General features: G+C 52.9%; 8 protein-coding genes across 8 annotated transcripts; 5 read left to right on the forward strand and 3 right to left on the reverse strand.

The window, feature by feature from the left end:
• Positions 1 to 833: 833 nt before the first annotated feature.
• J4E88_004048 (uncharacterized protein) lies at positions 834 to 3452 on the forward strand (the record flags this gene model as incomplete). Its single annotated transcript, XM_049397696.1, has 1 exon — positions 834 to 3452. The coding sequence occupies one exon, from the start codon at positions 834 to 836 to the stop codon at positions 3450 to 3452; it is 2619 nt and encodes an 872-aa protein (XP_049256141.1).
• Positions 3453 to 4042: 590 nt separating this feature from the next.
• Positions 4043 to 4468, reverse strand: J4E88_004049 (uncharacterized protein; the record flags this gene model as incomplete). The annotated part of the gene is made up of 1 exon (XM_049397697.1): positions 4043 to 4468. One exon carries the CDS (start codon positions 4466 to 4468, stop codon positions 4043 to 4045), a length of 426 nt encoding a protein of 141 aa, XP_049256142.1.
• A 2641-nt stretch (positions 4469 to 7109) lies between these two features.
• J4E88_004050 (uncharacterized protein) lies at positions 7110 to 7676 on the forward strand (the record flags this gene model as incomplete). The annotated part of the gene is made up of 1 exon (XM_049397698.1): positions 7110 to 7676. One exon carries the CDS (start codon positions 7110 to 7112, stop codon positions 7674 to 7676), a length of 567 nt encoding a protein of 188 aa, XP_049256143.1.
• Positions 7677 to 8238: 562 nt separating this feature from the next.
• Positions 8239 to 9984, forward strand: J4E88_004051 (uncharacterized protein; the record flags this gene model as incomplete). Its single annotated transcript, XM_049397699.1, has 6 exons — positions 8239 to 8439; positions 8492 to 8958; positions 9009 to 9251; positions 9300 to 9317; positions 9382 to 9760; positions 9814 to 9984. 6 exons carry the CDS (start codon positions 8239 to 8241, stop codon positions 9982 to 9984), a joined length of 1479 nt encoding a protein of 492 aa, XP_049256144.1.
• A 935-nt stretch (positions 9985 to 10919) lies between these two features.
• J4E88_004052 (uncharacterized protein) lies at positions 10920 to 11988 on the forward strand (the record flags this gene model as incomplete). The annotated part of the gene is made up of 2 exons (XM_049397700.1): positions 10920 to 11544; positions 11594 to 11988. 2 exons carry the CDS (start codon positions 10920 to 10922, stop codon positions 11986 to 11988), a joined length of 1020 nt encoding a protein of 339 aa, XP_049256145.1.
• Positions 11989 to 12671: 683 nt separating this feature from the next.
• J4E88_004053 (uncharacterized protein) lies at positions 12672 to 13906 on the forward strand (the record flags this gene model as incomplete). The annotated part of the gene is made up of 2 exons (XM_049397701.1): positions 12672 to 12960; positions 13017 to 13906. The coding sequence occupies 2 exons, from the start codon at positions 12672 to 12674 to the stop codon at positions 13904 to 13906; spliced, it is 1179 nt and encodes a 392-aa protein (XP_049256146.1).
• An 840-nt stretch (positions 13907 to 14746) lies between these two features.
• J4E88_004054 (uncharacterized protein) lies at positions 14747 to 15718 on the reverse strand (the record flags this gene model as incomplete). The annotated part of the gene is made up of 1 exon (XM_049397702.1): positions 14747 to 15718. The coding sequence occupies one exon, from the start codon at positions 15716 to 15718 to the stop codon at positions 14747 to 14749; it is 972 nt and encodes a 323-aa protein (XP_049256147.1).
• A 1299-nt stretch (positions 15719 to 17017) lies between these two features.
• J4E88_004055 (uncharacterized protein) lies at positions 17018 to 17827 on the reverse strand (the record flags this gene model as incomplete). Its single annotated transcript, XM_049397703.1, has 1 exon — positions 17018 to 17827. One exon carries the CDS (start codon positions 17825 to 17827, stop codon positions 17018 to 17020), a length of 810 nt encoding a protein of 269 aa, XP_049256148.1.
• Positions 17828 to 18813: the final 986 nt, after the last annotated feature.

The following is an 18813-nucleotide window of genomic DNA, read 5'->3' on the forward strand; positions in this document are numbered from 1 at the left end:
AACAAGAACTCTCGAATCCTGCGCTGGAGTTTGCGCTTCTCACGTTGAGCTCAGATACTCGCAAAAATTAAAAAGGCGCCTGTTAACGGAGCATGACGACGGGGAACATGTCAAAAAACAACGAGCACGCGCGAAATCAGCATATAAGGAATGCGGCAGTGAAAAGAATGGAAGAGGATAGTACAAGCTGCAAACGCCTTCCCGCCCAATGGGAGATTGGCAGGGAAGTGCCAGCTCATCGTAAACTCGAGCGGTCTAATTTATATGCCCCGAGCGTTGCGTTACCAGCCATCGTATGCGACTTCGCGTGTCTGGTACAATTACGTCTATATGGTCTTGCTGCGCTGCTCACTCTGTACGACGATGGCGGCCAGCGACAGTGGACCGGCCACAGGCCATGGACCGAATTCTTTGTTGATGTTTACTGTCGGACAGCGATTCAACGAGCCGATATGCACGCGATGACGCCGCTGGGGCTCGAAAATTGAACCTCATGCAGCAGTGGCAGGGAGGGCGTTGTGGCGGTCTCCGGTTGGACAAGTTAGCTGCATATGAGCCTCGAAAGGAGCGCACTACAGCGGGTGCTAGCGGGAAAAGAGCAGCGGTGTGTGTGAAGATGCAGAAAAGAGGTGCGTTGTCAACAGCCTTAGCAGCTCTTGGCCCCACAGTGCCTAGCGCGCTTGGGCCCGTGGAACTTCCTCCGCGCTCCGACGCGACGCAGCCTCGACACGGCTGCTGGACTCCCATCACGCGCTCTGCACCCCCAACCGGCCTAGCACTGAGCATGTCACTCTGCGTTCGAGTGCTCTCCAGGTCCATCAAACGGGGGCGGCATGGCTAAGCTTCGGGCCACGCGCAAAAAGCCGATCGTCGTCTCATCCGAGTCTGAGGCGGATGATTCACATACACCGCCTCCCGCGTGTCCCAAGAGGGGCACACTAACAGGCGTCGCGACTGGGGCGCATGGAGAAAAGAAGGCTACCCGATCCAAGACACGTGCAGCCTCGCCCACGCGATCGCGAGCAGTTCCTACTAAGAAGTCTCCAGCCAAATCGCCGGCTAAAGCAAAGCCAGCATCCAAGCCCATCACTTCTTTCTTCAGTAATATACCGCGCTCGCAGTCGCTGCACCCCACGCCGAGCCCCGAGAAACCGGCCCTGTCAATTGAAGATGTAGACGATATCTTTGATTCCTCAGACGATGCACCGTCCATCAAGCCCCCGAAGCCCCTCCCCGTTCGTAAGAGACCGATCGCTGCGACAGCGCCAACGGACCCTGCCAATGCTGTGAGCAACAGGCAGAAGTTCCTGCGAACAGCGAGCGGAGCGCGTAGTACAACCCCGCTATCCACAACACCGATATCGTCCCAGCCAGCGCGGCAGGATACAGAAGACCGGCGGCCGTGGACTGAAAAGTACGGCCCAGTGTCACTCGATGAGCTCGCTGTGCATAAGAGGAAGGTGGCGGACGTGCGGACATGGCTCACAGACGTCTTCAGCGGCAAGGCACGCAAGCGATTGCTGCTGCTCAAAGGCCCTGCTGGCAGTGGGAAGACCACCACCATGTCCCTGCTGTCCAAGGAACTGGGTATCCACATGCATGAATGGAAGAACCCTATAGGTTCCATGTCAACCTCCGACAGCTTTGTGTCTGCTACTGCACAGTTCGAAGAATTCGTTGGAAGGACCGGAGCCTTTGGTAGTCTGGCCTTCGATGAGCCGACAATGAGTGCCCAGACGGCTTCGTCGAACAGTCAGACTGAAAGGCAGAAGCAGCTGGTCCTAGTAGAGGAGTTTCCGAATACATTCACACGTACTTCTTCGGCCGTTCAATCTTTTCGCTCTTCCGTCCTCAACTATCTTGCTGCCAATACGCAATCAGCTACTACTTTCTTCTCGACCCAGGTCGATCCCGAGCAGCCAGTGACCCCAATCGTAATGATAATATCCGAGACCCTGCTGTCTACCAACACGGCGGCAGCCGACAGCTTCACTGCACATCGGCTGTTAGGCCCTGAGATTTTGACCCATCCCGGAGTGTCTGTCCTCGAGTTCAATCCAATCGCCCCCACATACATGACAAAGGCGCTTGAAACAATCGTTGTCAAGGAGGCGCGCAAATCAGGGCGCAAGAAGACTCTAGGGCCACAGGCAGTTCAGCGTCTTGCAGAACTTGGAGACATTCGCAGCGCAGTCTCCTCCCTCGAGTTCCTCTGCCTGCGAGGCGATGATGCGGAAGGCTGGGGCGCGAAGGTCAACTTCACGAAGAAGAAGGGCCCGAAAGACATACCGATGACGAAGATCGAGCAGGAGTCGCTCGAAATGGTGACGCAGCGCGAAAGCACTCTCGGCATCTTCCATGCCGTTGGGAGGGTCGTGTACAACAAGCGTCTACCGGAAGATCCAAACACACCCGTGGCACATCCACCGAACTGGTTTCCCGAAAGGCGAAGACCAAAGGCCTCGGAGGTCAATGTCGACACGCTCATCGATGAGCTGGGTACCGATACCCAGACCTTTGTCGCTGCTCTCCACGAAAACTATGTCCTGTCCTGCGGAGCTGCGGATAGTGAGGAGACTATGGACTCTATTGAGGGCTGTATAGAAGCTCTTTCCGACGCCGACCTTCTATCGCCGGACCGCTTTGGTGCGGGCGCTGGCCGACGGGTCCTTCAAGGAACTAGTGCGGACAATTTACGTCAAGACGAGATGTGCTTTCAGACGAGCGTACGCGGGCTTCTGTATAACCTGCCATATCCGGTCAAGCGCGTTGCACCGCCTCCAGGCATCATGGGCATCAAGGCGAAAGGCCAAGGAGCAAGTGGTGGAGCGGCAAAAGGCAACGCGTTTGTCATGTACTATCCGGCGTCGCTACGGATATGGAAACAACAGGAAGAGATTGAGGGTTCACTGGAGATGTGGGTATCAAAGGCGCAACGCGGTGAGCTCTTTTCGACAGGGTCAACCACATCGAAAGCGGCTTTCTCGAGCGGAGGAGTCGAGTCGTGGAAAGGCAATGCTTCGTTCTCACAGCCCACACCGGCATCCGGCTCGAAAGATGCCGAAGAAGAAGCGCCAGCTTCAATTCACCTTGGAAGCGGTGGCTCGGCGCGGAACGAAATGCTTCTGGAACGTCTACCTTATATGACCACCATCTTGCGAAAATCACGCATGCCGAACCCATCCACAGCAGCCACCGTGCGCGAAATCCGGAAGATCACAGCCTTCACTGGAAACGCGCTATCCGGTGCCACTGAAGAAGATGACGCTGAAGAAGACATCCGCCCTGGCGAGCAAGAGCAGTGGTCTACGGACAAACCGACTCTGGAGACACCGAAGAAGAGGGGACGGGTGAAGTTTGAGAGTAAGGCACAAGAGCCGGAAACAGCGATTGCTGGCTTAGCGGACAAAGGTGCTAGTCTCACGTTGAGTGATGATGATATCGAGGATTAATCGGATGATATGGGGTTGTACAGTATAATATCTTGAGAAATGCCACTACATGACGAAGCTGTATGGTGGAGAGCCCCTATCAATCTGAATGTGGCGTGTATAAACAGACAAGGACGCACGATATGCAAAAGGTAAGAGCACATGAGCATTGGACAAATCGCATTCGTCCCCATTGGCGCTCTTTGCAGTTCCTTCCCTTGCCGCCTTTCTGCCTTCTTGTCTTCCATCTTCCCGTCCCGGTAGTCGCGATTGTGGAAATTTGTCGCCGGATCGCCTCAGGCCCACGAGACAGGTAGAAGATACTACATTCTGTTCACTGCCCACACTATATCCGTGCTCTCGATCATGCTGAAGCCACCAGGTAAATTGCGCTGCCGCCTCATGAGCAAAGAGCTAAGCCGGTTCCGCGGGTTAAACGCGCAAATGCATTGTTACCACCTCTTGCAGCTACATCGATCGCGTCACCAAAACTTCAGCCTAACAAACAATGGTCTCTCTCTACGAGCTTTTCTGGCTGCTTCGGTTGCTTCAGCGGCGTCTTTTGCTAATCGCACTTTAGCTTAGCCAACGAACAAGAGATGTATACCACACTATATCAACGCAAACTCACCATTAAGCTTATCTGCAACTCTTTTCATAGCTTCTAAAGCCTTCTCAAAGAACGGTTTCAGCTCTAGATGTTCAGCACCGAATTCATGCCCTCTGATATCATACTGCTTGAACCAGGCCTCTAGGGAATCAATTGGCGAGCGGCCGGGCGGATCCCGAGAAGGAAGTCTGGGATCAGCCCCGGCTTCGAGGAGCAGATGGACAATAGGGAGATTTTGCTTGAGATGGGCAAAGTCGGCGGGCCAGCCATCTTCGATTGCATAGTCTAGCGGGCGGCCTACACCGCGGGGACGCGTGTCGACTTCGTTGGGAGAGAAGCCTTCGGATAGAGCAGCGCGCATGGCGGCAATGCGGGTTTCGATGGGCTCATAGGACATCGGCTGTGTTAAGAGCGGGCTGACTACCATGGTGATGGATTGGGCTTCGTTGGCAAGAGTTGAAGATGGGAGCAGGGATGAAACCAAGAACGGTGTTTGTAGGAAGTTGCACGTCGTAAGTCGCGCTGAATTGCGGGTGTAATGTATGTCGCTGCTGCCTGCGCGATCGCAATGTAGCCAGAGGGGCTTCGTGGTAACGAAGACACACGAGGTGATGTACTCCAGTTCTACTCTCTAGAAAGATGAGCCTGTATACTTAAATATTAGAAGTAGTACGGGTTCGAATTGACGCGAGGCCTGCCCAGGTGATATTGCTGTCGGTCTTGACGTTCAGGCTGTCTGTCGCCTGGGGCTGCTATCAAAAGGTTCCCCTGACTTCGCTACTGTTTTGGTATTGATGACCATAAACATGGTCTTCGGGTATCGCTGCACATTCTCTCGCAGTGTCAAGGCTGCGGAAGCTGTGAGTGGTTCATTGCGCTCTGCGTCATCGCAGGCACGTGCACGTGAGTGGGCGAGGCACAACCTTGGAAGATGTCGCGTGTCGCATGTCACCGTTAGGAAGTAAACTACCCCACAATCTATCGTACTCTTCAATTCACGACATCGACGCCATCATACTAGTGTAATTGTTCGTGCAGAATGACTCCATCCTCGGTCGTGGAAGGCCGAGGCCGAATCACGCTACTGCTCGCCCGCTTCCCGGTGCCGGCACTTGCACCATGCCAACATCTCGGCCAGCGGTTCTCTTCCTACTCCACATCTCGCTCCCACACACCGAAACTCTCGGATCTGGGCACCGAGTTTCTCAGACGCGCAAGGGCACGATCCTAGCCATGCAAGCGTATGTCTTCGTAGCCCATTACCCGGTCGGTCACAACGCGTCTCGACGCGTATAGAGCGCTAACGTCGACGTGCAGGTGCGATCACTGTCATGAGAGGAAGGTTCGATGCGACAAGCTTCTCCCGTGCCGACGATGCAGCTTGAATGGATCAGAATGCCGCTATACAGATCGGACCAAAGCACGCACCTATAGCCAGGCCCACGTAGACACGCTTGAACGAAGAATTAAGCGCTTAGAAGTTCAGAACAGGACTCTTGTGCAACAAAGGAGGGCAGACTCAGTATCCTCTACAGGCCAAAATTCCGCCCCCAATGTCCAGAGTAACCATTCCAGAAACGACAGTGGCACTTCGCAGCGTCGTACATCTACCGACGTCGCGGGTGAAGTGTCCTACCTCTCGATCAATGCCTCCGGAGAAAGGAACTATCTGGGGTCCTCAAGCGGCATACTTCTCGCGAACTTCATCAGAGCCAATGTGGACGTTGAAACTTCAACGCCGTCGACAACTCCACCTCTTGACGCTGATGCTATCAACGCGACTGCTTCGGCTATTGAGTTTGCTCGAGACTTACCATCTGAACAGATAGCGAGCAGACTTGTACTGTCCTATCTCAACCATGACCACTTACGCTACCCTGTTGTCCTCCCTGCTACTCTCGGTGCGATGCTTTCGGAAATATACAGCTCGAACGCGACCTCCTCCACGCGCTCCGCTAGTGAAACCTTCATTTTCGACATGGTTCTTGCTATCGCGACAGCCAGCATCTGCCGGTCTGATTGGCAGGGGCTACCAAGTGCTCATACTCATTACATACGGGCGATGAAGCGAGCCTCGACCGTCTTGGAGAAAGGCGGGCTCGGTGCACTTCAAGCAATCATCCTGTTGATTCAGTATCGCATGAGCAGTTCCATGGAAGATACCTCAGCCAGTATGTTGCTACACCTCCGTACATCAGAGCAGACCTTGCCTGATCGCAAGAGCCATCTAATAATTACACAGGCATGTGGCATCTGGTAGGAGTGGGAAGCAGAATTGCCCTGGAACTTGGCCTTCACTGTGAAACTGCATATCCTTACAAACGCTCGGATGACTCTACAAGTAATGCAGACTTGAGTGCCGATCTTGTACAGCAGGAAGTTTCCCGGCTTTGCTTTTGGAGCATTGTGGCTATGGACAGGTATGTTAAGCAATTGTGACGCGAGCATATGCCAGAGGGTGAACTAGCTGACAGCGTACTAGAATAGTCAGCAACATACTTGGCAGACCTCTGGCAATTCACAACGACGACGTAGACGCGGTACTACCGTCTGACCTATGTGACGAGATCCTGCTTTCTGGACTCGAAACGCCCATGGTCGAGAACCTGGTCAGATGCCGCCGCATACCAATTTTCGTTCAGATCATCAAGTATCGCCTACTGTGTGGTGATATCATCCAGACTTTGCACAGTCACCGTCGAAGAAATCAGTCGGATGATGAGCTCCGCCACCGTAGAGATGAATTCGCTGCCGACCTCAGAGTTTGGCGCCTGAATGCCGAAACCGTCGCTCATCCGGGTTCTCTGGATGAAGGCAGGCCTTCATCTTGCTTCACTTCACCAACTTGGTTCGAGATGATATACCATAACGCCGTGCTAATGCTCCATCGACCATCGCCCACATTGGACACGTCAAGAGACTCAGTTGCGGTACAAGCGATTTTCGCCTCCTCTCAGGCTTCCATATCCTCGTATGCTAGCCTTCATCGTATGGGGCTCTTGAATCACAGCTGGCTTTCATTACAAGCTTTGTTTATGGCAGGGTTATCATATGTGTACGCTGTAACGATGCACTACCAGGCCATTCGGAGACAGCAAGGTCAACGACTAGGTGGTCTGCTGATCAGGAATCCAAGCACTATGGAAGTGATTAGCGATACACGAACATGCTCAAACGTCCTTGTAGCGGTATCGGAAAGATGGAAGTCGTTGCAACGCTGCGTCGATGTCTTCAACAGGCTGAGCGATGCTATCCTAATCGACGTTATCAAATTCAGCACACACCCCATCGCCGTCACCGCCCCTGCGGCCAACAGCACAGAAGACAGTGCCCATCAGTGCAGCAATCGGTCGGAGCTGGCGGCGGATGCAGACTCGAATGGGTTGGGCCAGCCTCACTGGATGCACCCACAATACCTTCAGCCTGTCGGAACCGATGCAATGGTGTCTAATGCATCCCCACTCGCGATCGAAAATGAATTCAAGGGCTCTGCGTATGATCTACGACAAATGTACGATCAACAACAAGTCGACATGTCCGTGTATCGGTTCTCTCAGGCGTGGTTCGACAGCTTCGACTTGTACGGTGGTATGGAACCTCAGCTCAACGACATGACAATGGATACGCATTTTTGATGTTAGCATGCTTCCACCGTTGCCAAAGCTGGCTTCGTATGAGGCTGCCCGCTTTTGCGCGGGGTGAAGCAATCAACAGTTTCGAGTGTGCCGGAAATTGGCCACAGTCAATTGACTGGAATTATCGGCGCCACAATCACCACACATCTGTTACGCTTGCGGCTCACGGAAGATGCGGTCGCTCTGGAATAGTTACATTTGCATCTTTCGGCGTGGGCACGCCGAGCGGCGTCGTTGCCAAGCAGTCCACCGGTAGTCATGCTCGGGGCGGCGTCGCCGAGGGGTGGTGACCCGCCACTGCGAGTCAGCGCTTCGGAGCGGGACTACCAAAGTTGGGATCTTAGCGCCCCAACCCTGACTTTCATGTCGATATCTGGTGCGAGGACGCCATTATCCGGGGCGACCCCATGGGGAGAAGGACTAGTGTTCGATGCGCGGGGTAAATGAACGAGATTCGATATAAATCACTGTCCCGTCAATAGGACCATGCATCTTTTTCGCAGTGCCTTTAGCCTGGGTTCTTGCCCTACTCTTGACGCTGAAAGACCCTGTCGACGATACCATGGCCGTACCACAATCTGAGCCCGTGCAGGGTGTAGGATCTCCCATGCCAGGTCACACCGTGGACCCCATCGATGAGAAGCTCCAGAGCCAGCATATGGAGTATGAGAAAGTCGAGGTCAAAGGCGATTACTCTGGGGCCGTGGCCAAGACGAGCCCCGAGGAGAAGAAGCTCGTCAGGAAGCTAGATATCTGGATTATGGTGAGTCAATTATCGGCATACCTTTCGAGCCTCGACTAATGACCCAATGCAGCCCATGCTTTGGCTGATGTACTGGCTCAACTACCTAGACCGCAACGCCATTACCCTCGCCCGCCTCAATGGTTTCCAAGACGATCTTGGACTCACCAGCAACCAATACAGCACTGCTATCTCTATTCTTTTCGTCGGATACATCCTGGGCCAAATACCAAGTAACATGATTATAACGCGAGTGAAACCTTCATGGTACATGGGAATCTGTATGATGGGCTGGGCGGTTGTAAGCGGGCTTACCGCCATCGTTCACAACTACACAGGCATCGTACTTGTACGCTTCTTCTTGGGTGTAGTCGAGGCACCATACTACCCAGGAGCGCTCTATCTCTTGAGCATCTTCTACACGAGAAAGGAGATTGCGACACGCATCAGCATTCTCTACTCTGGCAACATTCTCGCGTCGTCATTCGCTGGACTCATTGCGCTTGGCGTCTTCAAACTCGATGGTATCCGTGGTATCAGGTATGATCTCCACACAGTTCTTGTGCAACAGATACTGACCTCATGTCAAGCGGATGGCGTTGGTTGTTCATCATACAGGGCGTCGTCACCTTTGTCATCGCCGTAGTCGCCTGCTTTACCCTCCCTGACGAGCCTTTAACTACGTGGTGGCTCAACCCCGAAGAACGCCAACTTGCGCACGCTCGGGTTGCGCGAGATACAGTCGGCCACTCCGCCGACGTCTCCATGCTCGCAGGCCTAAAGGAAGCTATCCGAGACCCCAAAGTTTGGGTATTCGTCTACATGCAACACCTGTAAGTTCTATCGGTTCCGCTACAACTACCGTCTCTGACACTGTCTAGGCACATTGCTACCAATGGGTAAGTTCTGACTGTACGAAGTGCATGTGAGACATATACTGACTTCGTACCCCTACCTCTACAGGTTCAAGAACTTCATGCCAACGATCGTCAACACACTCGGCTTCTCTCAGGAAGTCACACTCGTATTGACATGTCCACCTTACTTGATTGCGGGCGCATTCTCCGTCGCATGGGCCATATCATCCGGCCATTTCAACGAACGCACCTGGCACATCACCATTGCCAAAGGCGTGGCTGTCTTTGGCTTCGTGCTCGGCTGCGCGACCATGAACGTGGGCGCGAGGTACTTCGCCATGTGCGTCTTTACCATCGGCACGTATGGCGTCAATAGTATTATTCTTGGATGGGTGTCCTCAACCTGTGGACAAACGAGAGAGAAGAAATCTGCGGCGCTGGCTATTGCCAACGTCGCAGCTACACTCAGCTTGATCTGGACTCCCGTAAGTCTCGCATTTTGATCGCCTGGATATGCTAGCTAATTACTGTTAAATAGTACATCTGGCCAGAGTGGTCGGAGCCGCGGTTCGTCCTCCCCTTGGCTATGAGTGCTGGTATGGCACTCATGTGTGCGGCTGGCGCATGGTTCATGCGCTGGTGGTTGGTGCGGGAGAATAGGAGGATCAAGAGCTCGAACTCTGAGACTACGATGTTCTACGCCTATTGAAAGAGGAGACGTCTCCAATGTATATTGAAGCAATTGACTACTGCCCCAAGGGTTCCAAACCTATGTACCCAATGTACCAACATGTCCCTGAGCTGACGCCACTGACCCACCGTATTGTATCATTCACCTTCTCTGTTGAACCTGATCGCTTGGATGTAGCAGATAACTTCATACAGTAGCCGTTAGCTTGGCAGAGCTGGTTTCCATACTCTGGCTTCCTCTTGGCGGACAGCTGACTATACGATATGTCGAAATGTTCTTTCTTTCACATGCGGTATTTGGGTGTTTGTGTCGAATGTGTCACATGTTGCTTTATTTCTGGGAGAGAGCTGAATGTCGGTTAAATGAGTCATGAACCGCAGGGCTGATACGGAGTCTCGCCAGGACTTCGGGAACTCCTGGGGTAGGAATCCTTTGACCTTTTTAGAAGGTAGGGCGATCGGTGTGTTTTGATTCGCTTGAGTCATTCAACAACTTCCGTCGTTATGCCGTACGAGATGATTTTCCTGCTATTTTCCCCTGTAGGAGTTTCCGATCACATGTCGATCCTCTGTACACGGTATGCATTGGCAATTTAAATAACACATGCCAACTATGAGGCGAAAATCGATACTTCATGGGGCCGGCGAAGGATTCTGGCTGTTACATGGAACGCATCCTACGCGCAATCCTACACGGCATGCTACGCATCCGACGGCAGTGTATCTAACAATGAGCCCACTTTATCACACCAGGAGCGTCTAACGTTCCGCAAACCTTTGCAACACCAATCGTCAACACCATGGGACTGTGGGACGTGGAAGACTATGGCACTATCGCTGATAGGGCTTGCTGGTCTATGTTCGCAGTCACAGCTGGCGAGTAGCCCTCTTATGTTGCGCCGAATGGCAGCTAACTGTCTTGCAGTGTTCGTGGCGTTGAGAGTCGGCACTCGCATGTCCAGCAAAGGCGGTGGCCTTGGAATGGACGACTATATCACCGTATTCTGCGTCGTTGTGATGCTCGTCACCTGCATCCTGATCTCGATCGGCACACAGTACGGTCTCGGACGGAGGATGGAGGCCATCGATCCCCCATTGATACCGCGAGCTCTCAAGTGGAATGTAATCATCAGTTCGGTACTGATATGGACGTTTTCGCTACCCAAGTTCGCCATCATCGCTATTCTCAAGCGCATTCTGGACTACGGCCTCAAAACGACGATACTGTTCTGGGGCCTCGCGCTCAGCTCCCAGGCCTGCATATTGGCTACCTCGATCTGGTGGTATAAGCAATGCGATCCGGTCGAATTCGGCTGGAACAGAACCATACCGGGTGGAAAGTGTGCCAGTACCAAGGTCATGTCGGATTTGGGCTATTTCACTTCGGCCTACTCTGCCTTCCTGGATGTATTCTTCGCTGTGTATCCGATCCCATTCATTATGCGCCTCAATATGCCACTCAAGAACCGCATCCTGGTCTCGATCGCGCTGGGCCTCACTATCCTGGCCTTTATCCTCACCATCTACAAACTCACAATCTTTGGAGAAATTTTCGTGGTACTGGCGGAGAACCCGACTTGTGAGTTATTCATCCCACATATTTCTTAGTATAGAACTAACTTTGTTAGACCCGGTCCCGCTTCTCGATATACTCGGTCTAGGAGAGGGTTGTATTCTCATCGTATGCTCCTCTTTGCCCACACTGGGCCCGCTCTTCCGCTCGGTCAGAGGCAAGGTTCGGACTCTCAGTGGCAGTGGCAATGGCAGTAGGACCACCAGCCAGGGACGACGCAGCAGCGCCACCCACGGAGGGCTATCCAGCACCAGCGGAAGGTGGGAAAAACTTCTAAGGCATCAGTTGGATGACGTGGAGAGGACATCGACCCACACCGGTGAAAGCATCGATGACATCCCGCTCGTTTACCACGGCGCGGATCAGATCCACAAGACGCTTGAGTTTAACGTGACGACGAGCGCGAGGGGCGACCGATGGGCGAAGCCAATTGACGATCGTGACAAGTAGCTTGGTATCAGTGTGGGGGTCAGTAGTTCCTCTAAACATCTACGCGCGCGATAGGGCAGCAAGGGCCTAGTGATGATCTGATTGGGCAAGCTTTGATGTTGTTGAAATGATGTTGTTGAGGCAATGTTATCAAGGCGAGGGACTGTGAAACGCAATACATACTCTTCAGCAACACCAAAGTTCGACTGCTACAATAGGTCTTGTCAAGGTCGCTCGCACGAGTTCGAGGGACTGCGTGCCAAGCACTAGATGCCAAGAGTGGCGTGAGAAGTTGGGGGCCCAACGGGTGGGTCCGCCCCTGAGACATCCTTGCTCACTCAAATTTCGGATACCGTGTCCTCAACTGATCTGTGGTAACCACTTCCACCCGCATGGCATTAAATCGTGCGGCTTGTTAGATGCGATTCGGCACAAATTACTCCGTAGAAGTTCGGCCATGTCACGTGTCGTTTAAGTTAGTTTACGTATCAGGAAAAGTGCACCGAGGAAGAATGGATCTTAGTACGCGTTTAACTGTTACAAGGAATTTACTAACTACTATAGTATTTGGAAACCTCCAGTCGGCCGGTAGATATGGCCACGGTTTACGGTAGATAACAACATTACTCTTTGTCAAATAGTAGACGGCGTGTTGTTCCCATTGTTCCTGCATCTTTTCCCAAAAAATAATTCCTATTTCCATCATGGCATCAGCAGACCAACTTATCGGAGCCTTGGAGGGCCTCGACGCGAACTCCTTCGTTAGCGAAGCAGAGCGCGTCCGTGCCATGGACGCGCTGACCCTGGCCTTAAGCAAAGTACACAAGCCGTGGGACATTGTTTGGCAGCACTGCTGGGTCAACCCGGCCACCAATGCATGCGTCAAGACGTTGATAGACGCGGGTGTCTTCAGCAAATGGATCGAGACCGGAGGCGGAGAGAAAACTTGCGCGAAACTGGCTGAGTTAACGGGTGTCGATGTAGTGCTTATCCGTAGGTTACATATCCGTTCTGCTTCACTATTGATGAGCATTCTGACGGCAATGCAGGGCGCATGATTCGGCAAATTTCTGGGCAGAATCTTGTCATCGAGACCGCCGAGGACACCTATAAACCTACACCGTGGGTACGCGCTCTCGCTGAGGATCAGGCCCTCGCCAACGTCTATGGTGAATTTTATGGCTTCGTCAATTCCCCCATGTTCAGGACTTTGCCAGCCTACCTCAAGAAGACGGGATACAAGGTCCCTACTAACCCCAACGACGGCAACTGGCAGTTCATGAGGGGCTCAGATGAGAATCTGTTCCAGTCCCTTGGCGCGAACCCTGCCGCCGCACGGGAATTTAATGATGCCATGGAGAGTCACTCCAAGCATAATTTGACGCCCTGGGTTGATGTTTACCCAACTGAGACTCTTGTGAAAGAGTCCAAGCCTGACCGGCCCCTTGTCGTCGATGTCGGTGGTAGCAAGGGCCACGACCTGACCAAATTCCATCTGCGCCACCCTGATATCCCTGAGGGCAGTCTGGTGCTCCAAGACCTGCCCGATATTCTGAAGGAGTTGACTATTGACGACACCATCTCTATCCACCCTCATGACTTTTTTAAACCACAGCCAGTGAAAGGTGCCCGTGCCTACTTCATGCACAACGTGCTGCACGACTGGGAAGACACACAGGCGAAGCAGATCCTTTCTCACCTTACCGAAGCTATGGAACCCGGATATTCGAAGCTTCTCGTTCATGAAAGTTTGGTTAGCTCCGTCAAGCCGCTCGCTCGTGTGACAACGTCTGATATCACCATGATGGCGTGTCTTGGTGCGAAGGAGAGGACGGAGGCTGAATGGCGGGCGCTGGTGGAGAGTGTGGGATTGAAGGTGCTTAAGATATGGAGACCACCTCACTCTGTAGAAAGTGTTATTGAGGCAGAGCTAGCTTGAATTGTAGAACGCCCCGTTGCATAGGTGCGGGTATTATAGATAGAATAGCTGAAAGAGAGTGTTCGTGCTTTATTGTTTGTAACTCCCTGGCTGAGCTTATATGAAGGTTGTCGTCCGGTGTTACTAGTACCAAGGTGTCCGACAGCGCTTGGCCTGCGACAAACCCCCTCAGATCTCATTCCGTCCCAGATGAGGTCTGACCATCGTCAGAGTTCGCGCTCTGGTCAATAGCATCATACTGTGGCCGGTAATCTGACTGAGGTCGTTTCCATTCGTTTGCCGTATCCTGAGCTTGCAATGACATTATAAGATGTCAGACTCCCCATTCCTTCACATACGACCATAGGATCATGAAAATTAGGCTTCCCGTCCGCTCAGCCATATACAAGCATGATACCGGCGCATTAGTACTCGGGTGGGTGACCACCGGGGAATACGCGCTGTTGTATGTTTTTGCCATTCTTTTTGCCCGCCGCGAGGAACGAAACCGCGACGCATGACGGGGCGTGGAGCTGCGACGACGTCGGCTTGAGCCCTTGTTCTTGCACAGGGCGCTGTATCAGCAACTCGACTGGAGATGTCGCGGCTCATGTTGGTATCGTGATCTTCAGACTGGACAGCTGGTGTGGGGGATTTTCGGGCAGGCTCGGCGACGCGACTGCGAAAGTCCGGTGCCTGCCCGCCAGAGATCCCACGTGAACTTTATTTTCTTCTTGCACTACCCACTGAAAGGTGCGTGTTCAACATCTGTTATACACGTCGCAATAGCATTTCTCGTATGCGGGACAGCTGGTCCACGTTAGCAGCGGCGCAATGCGACTTCGATCGACCCAGCACTTACTAAACGGGCTCCTGCCCAAACAGAATGTGCCAAAGGTACTCGAACACCCTCCCACTTGTCTCATCCTTTAGCGGCGTTTCCATTAACCACGTGTAATACCTTTGGTACTCGTCCAACGGCCGTTGCCGCACTTGCTTACTCGACACGGCAAACTGCGCGCAGCAAGGCGTCGCCAGTATATGTGGTACGTCCGTGTTGTTGAACAAGTCCCGCCACGCGTCCGGCATTGCTGCTTCGATTGTTCGATGCTCCTCAGGCGGATCTCGGAACGGTATGACTTCATGCGGACAGCCGGGATCGTTGACGCAACGCAGATTCGCGTAGCCGTTGCTCTGGATGAAGTTGATGTTGAGACTTTGCAGAGAGACGACGTTGGAATGCTCTTGGTTGTCGGTGTGCCACGCGACCGGATAGCCGTCTTTGTGTGGATGAATGAACGCGATTGTTGAAGGTAAGTTGTCGTAGTTCTGCACGATGTACACGAGGTATGCATTTGCTTCCATTCCTTTGTTCCGGAGGGTCCGTAGAGTGCTGTTGGTCATCGGATCTAGGGTCGATATGTTGTGTGGAGTTTCGGTATCGATGTCATAGATGACCGCTTGCCAGTCTGGTAGATCGGTATGCACCCAATCTGTTTCGTCGGTGGGAAGCTTTGCCATCACCACGACGCGATCAGGTAGGGATGGGGTAGGTGTCGCGACAGCAGTACTTTGCGTCGATGTGCTTATATGTTGAGAGGACGTGGAGGTCGATGATGCTTCTCCTTTCGCGCCTCCATGCGCACCTTTCTGCTCGGATATCTCTTGTTTTCCTGCCGCTTCTGTTGACTCATGTCGCCATGGCTTCTTATCAACGCTGGTCTCGAGAGAACCTCCTTGGGCGACATTGAAGTGGGCGTCGAAGAGATACCATGCGCAGAGTAGAAATACTGCTACCACTATGGATTCGATCTGTCTGCGGGAACGCATCATCGCTTGATGCCAAGTGGGTTGAGGACCTGAGAGTTGATGGAATTGGATGCGCGATAACTCGGGCTAGAGGTGTTCGAACAGAATATCGGGAGGACTTCGGTGATTACATCGCGTGCCATACGTGCGCAGGTAACATCTGGTTCATAGAACAGTTGCCGATGATCAGGTAGTGGAGAGTAATTGTAGCGCGCGCCTTCTCGAAGGGGAGGTGAACTGCACTTCTTGCAAGGGACAGAGATGGGCACAGCCTCGTCGCAGCACGTAGCCCCAAGACGTGACATTGTGGCACAGTAGAGTTAATATCAAGATAGGGCAGGGACAAAGAGTTGGTTGCGCGCGCTTGTCCTACGGCGCTAACCGGCGCTCGCTGGTTGGTGAATTCATGGGGCTCACGCTAACCCGATGCGATCACGATGCAGCAGGGCATGGACAGAGTATAGTACAACACCGGATTGATCGGACTTGCGACTCAACTCTTGTGGGTTTCATCCCGTGAAGCCACCTTACGGCCTTACTATGCACCTACACTAGCCATTCCCAGCTTCTGAGTCCTCCGATATGTCGTCACTTGTCAAGCCTCGGAGCATTAGCATCAATTTTCCGGTTGTTACTGTTTCGCAGAATTACAATCTTCGCCAACGTTGCGCAAGGTCACTGTGAGCAACGCCCTATCATTGCACCTATTCTCCATCCGTCAAGCAAACACCGGATCGAAGACTTCCGGCACGGTTGCGGTGATAAGCAAAACAAAACAATACCTAGATAAGCGAATTCTGCGCAAACTCTACAGGGGGCTCATCGAAGCTGTGTGCTTGTTCAAGTGTTTCATCACACCCTCGTCAAAAAGAAGCGATAAAGGTGCCAGGTGGCGGGATTGGCGTGAGGGTTGCGCGCCACTGCTTTCCTTTTGCATCGTAAGCGAGGATCAGGTGGCGCCGTGGCTGATATGTTAAGAACTTGAGTCGCAGAAGGCAGATGTGAGGCTATCGATGGACAGTTACGATGTCAGTAGGGCTTCGAGAACTTGATGCAGACCGATACAAGGGGGTAGAGCTGGGTAAAGAATTTATGAACGATGGTAGATATTAGTAAAGAATTTGATAACCTTGTATGTAATTTTCACGCAACTGAAATCACAAGTATTACAAGTATGGATAAGTTTAATGGTAAAATGAATGATGATTTGAGGTATAGACCGAAGTCACAACAAAGTCTATAGACAAGAAGGTAACGTGGTATCAAGAAGGTAAAAGGTAAAAAGGTCGTAACTCGTGATGCGTCTATCAAGACAGCAAACTTCTAAGCAGTGGCGAAGATCTTGCCAATGCTAGACAGGCTCTGGCCATCAGCAGAGATGAGGTACTTCTGGTCGGTGCTAGGTGCGACCATGTGGTAGGCGTAACGCTCGATCCAGGGCTGAGCGTCCATCCAGGGGAGGACCTGCTTAAGGAACTCGTCGGCGTTGCCAGAAGTGACACCAAACTCGGTAACCCAGACGGGCTTGTTGAAGGTCTCGTGGAACTTGGTCAGGTAGTTCTTGAAGTCCTGAGCGTTGTCCCAGGCGTAGTAGTGGGCGACGACAAAGTCGATCTGGCAGCCGTTGCAGGCAGACATGAATTGCTTGAGGTAGTTGATTCCCTTGTTGGGCTCGTCGGCGTTGGTGACGGAAGGAGAGCCGATACGGAGACCCTGGGCGGCGAGGGGCTGGATGAACTTCTTGTGGGTTGCGGCAGCAGTGGCGACGTCGATGTTGGAACCTCCACCACCGGCCTGGTCGGGCTCGTTGAAGCTCAAGACGTGCGAAACCTTGTAGTTCTTCTTGGCGTTGGCAATGTTGGTGTTCCAGCCCTCAGTGCACCACTGCTGGTTGGAGTGGAGAAGGGGGACGTATTCAAGGTCGAGGGGTGTTCCGTCGATGACTGCCTCCCAGTCGTACATCCAGGAGACCTTGGAGCCGGCGAACTTGTGAGTCCACTGGGATCCAGAAACACCGTTGTGGTTCTTGGGGAAGGCAAGACCACGCTTGCTTCCACCACGTGCCTGAAGAGGAGATGCCTCGATCATGGAGGAGAGGCCAGCAAGGGCCAAAATGAAGGTAGAGGTAAGCATAATGAATGAATGAATGACAGATCAGTTGATCAAGGAATGACTGTGGGGTTGCTAGAGAGCGTGGTTGAGTTGGATCTTCAAAGGAGTGAGATACCGCTTCATGGTGCCTTCCTCGACTTACTTATATTTACGGAAATTAGGAAGCGCCCACAGTGAACGGAACTAACAGCTGTGGCCCACAGCCTGTGCGAGCCAGCGCATGGCGTAGCCTTCTCGGCCTTTCCTGCAGTGTTTCACCCAAGCCTACTGCCAACTCCGAAAATCCACGTGCGATAAGACCATCTCCCGCAAGCCCGGTCTGACGGCGCCGGTTGTGGGGTTTGACCATTCGTCAATCTTGGTAGGGCTGTAGGGGCCAAGCTTGATGTGGAAATTACACGTCGGGTAGCCGTCAAATCACGATGCTGACGATTGATCGTCGCTCGCCTGGTAGCTGGAGCCACGTTGGTTTTCGCGGCATATGCACGAGAAGATCTTGCGTAGTAGTGGGCTTGGGGAGCGACGTTGGGGGACCTAACGCAGCATCCATGTCTAGGCTAGCTGTCTGTTCAGGAACAGCGCAGGAACAAACAGGAACAAGTTTTTGGTGACCGGACGAGGCATTGTTCTGGACTGCGGACTGACTTGGGGTGGAGCGCGCTAAGCAGATCAAGGCAGGCGTCGCCCGACATCAAAAACGTCCCGCGCAGATCCTCACCATTTCGAGTCTACCCATGCACAAATCACCAACGACAACGTGTAATGCTGTCATGCGAATCGAGACGATACGAGGTGCGTCATGATTCATCGCAGGTTGCGATGACAGTGCTGCGCGCATTGAGCTCTGTTGTGCAGCAAGGACGTCCGAAACAGAAAGTAAACAAAGTATTGCTTTTCTGACTTTCTCATAATTTGGATGCGCCCACCAATCATGGCCATGAGACAAGCCTAGAAATGCCATGGGCCCGTACCGAGCCGCAATCTTCCGTCAACCACCAGGAACGCCT

This window comes from Alternaria novae-zelandiae, assembly GCF_023758075.1.
Source record: "Alternaria novae-zelandiae strain BMP 2774 chromosome Unknown scaffold_7, whole genome shotgun sequence".
NCBI lineage: Eukaryota > Fungi > Ascomycota > Dothideomycetes > Pleosporales > Pleosporaceae > Alternaria > Alternaria novae-zelandiae.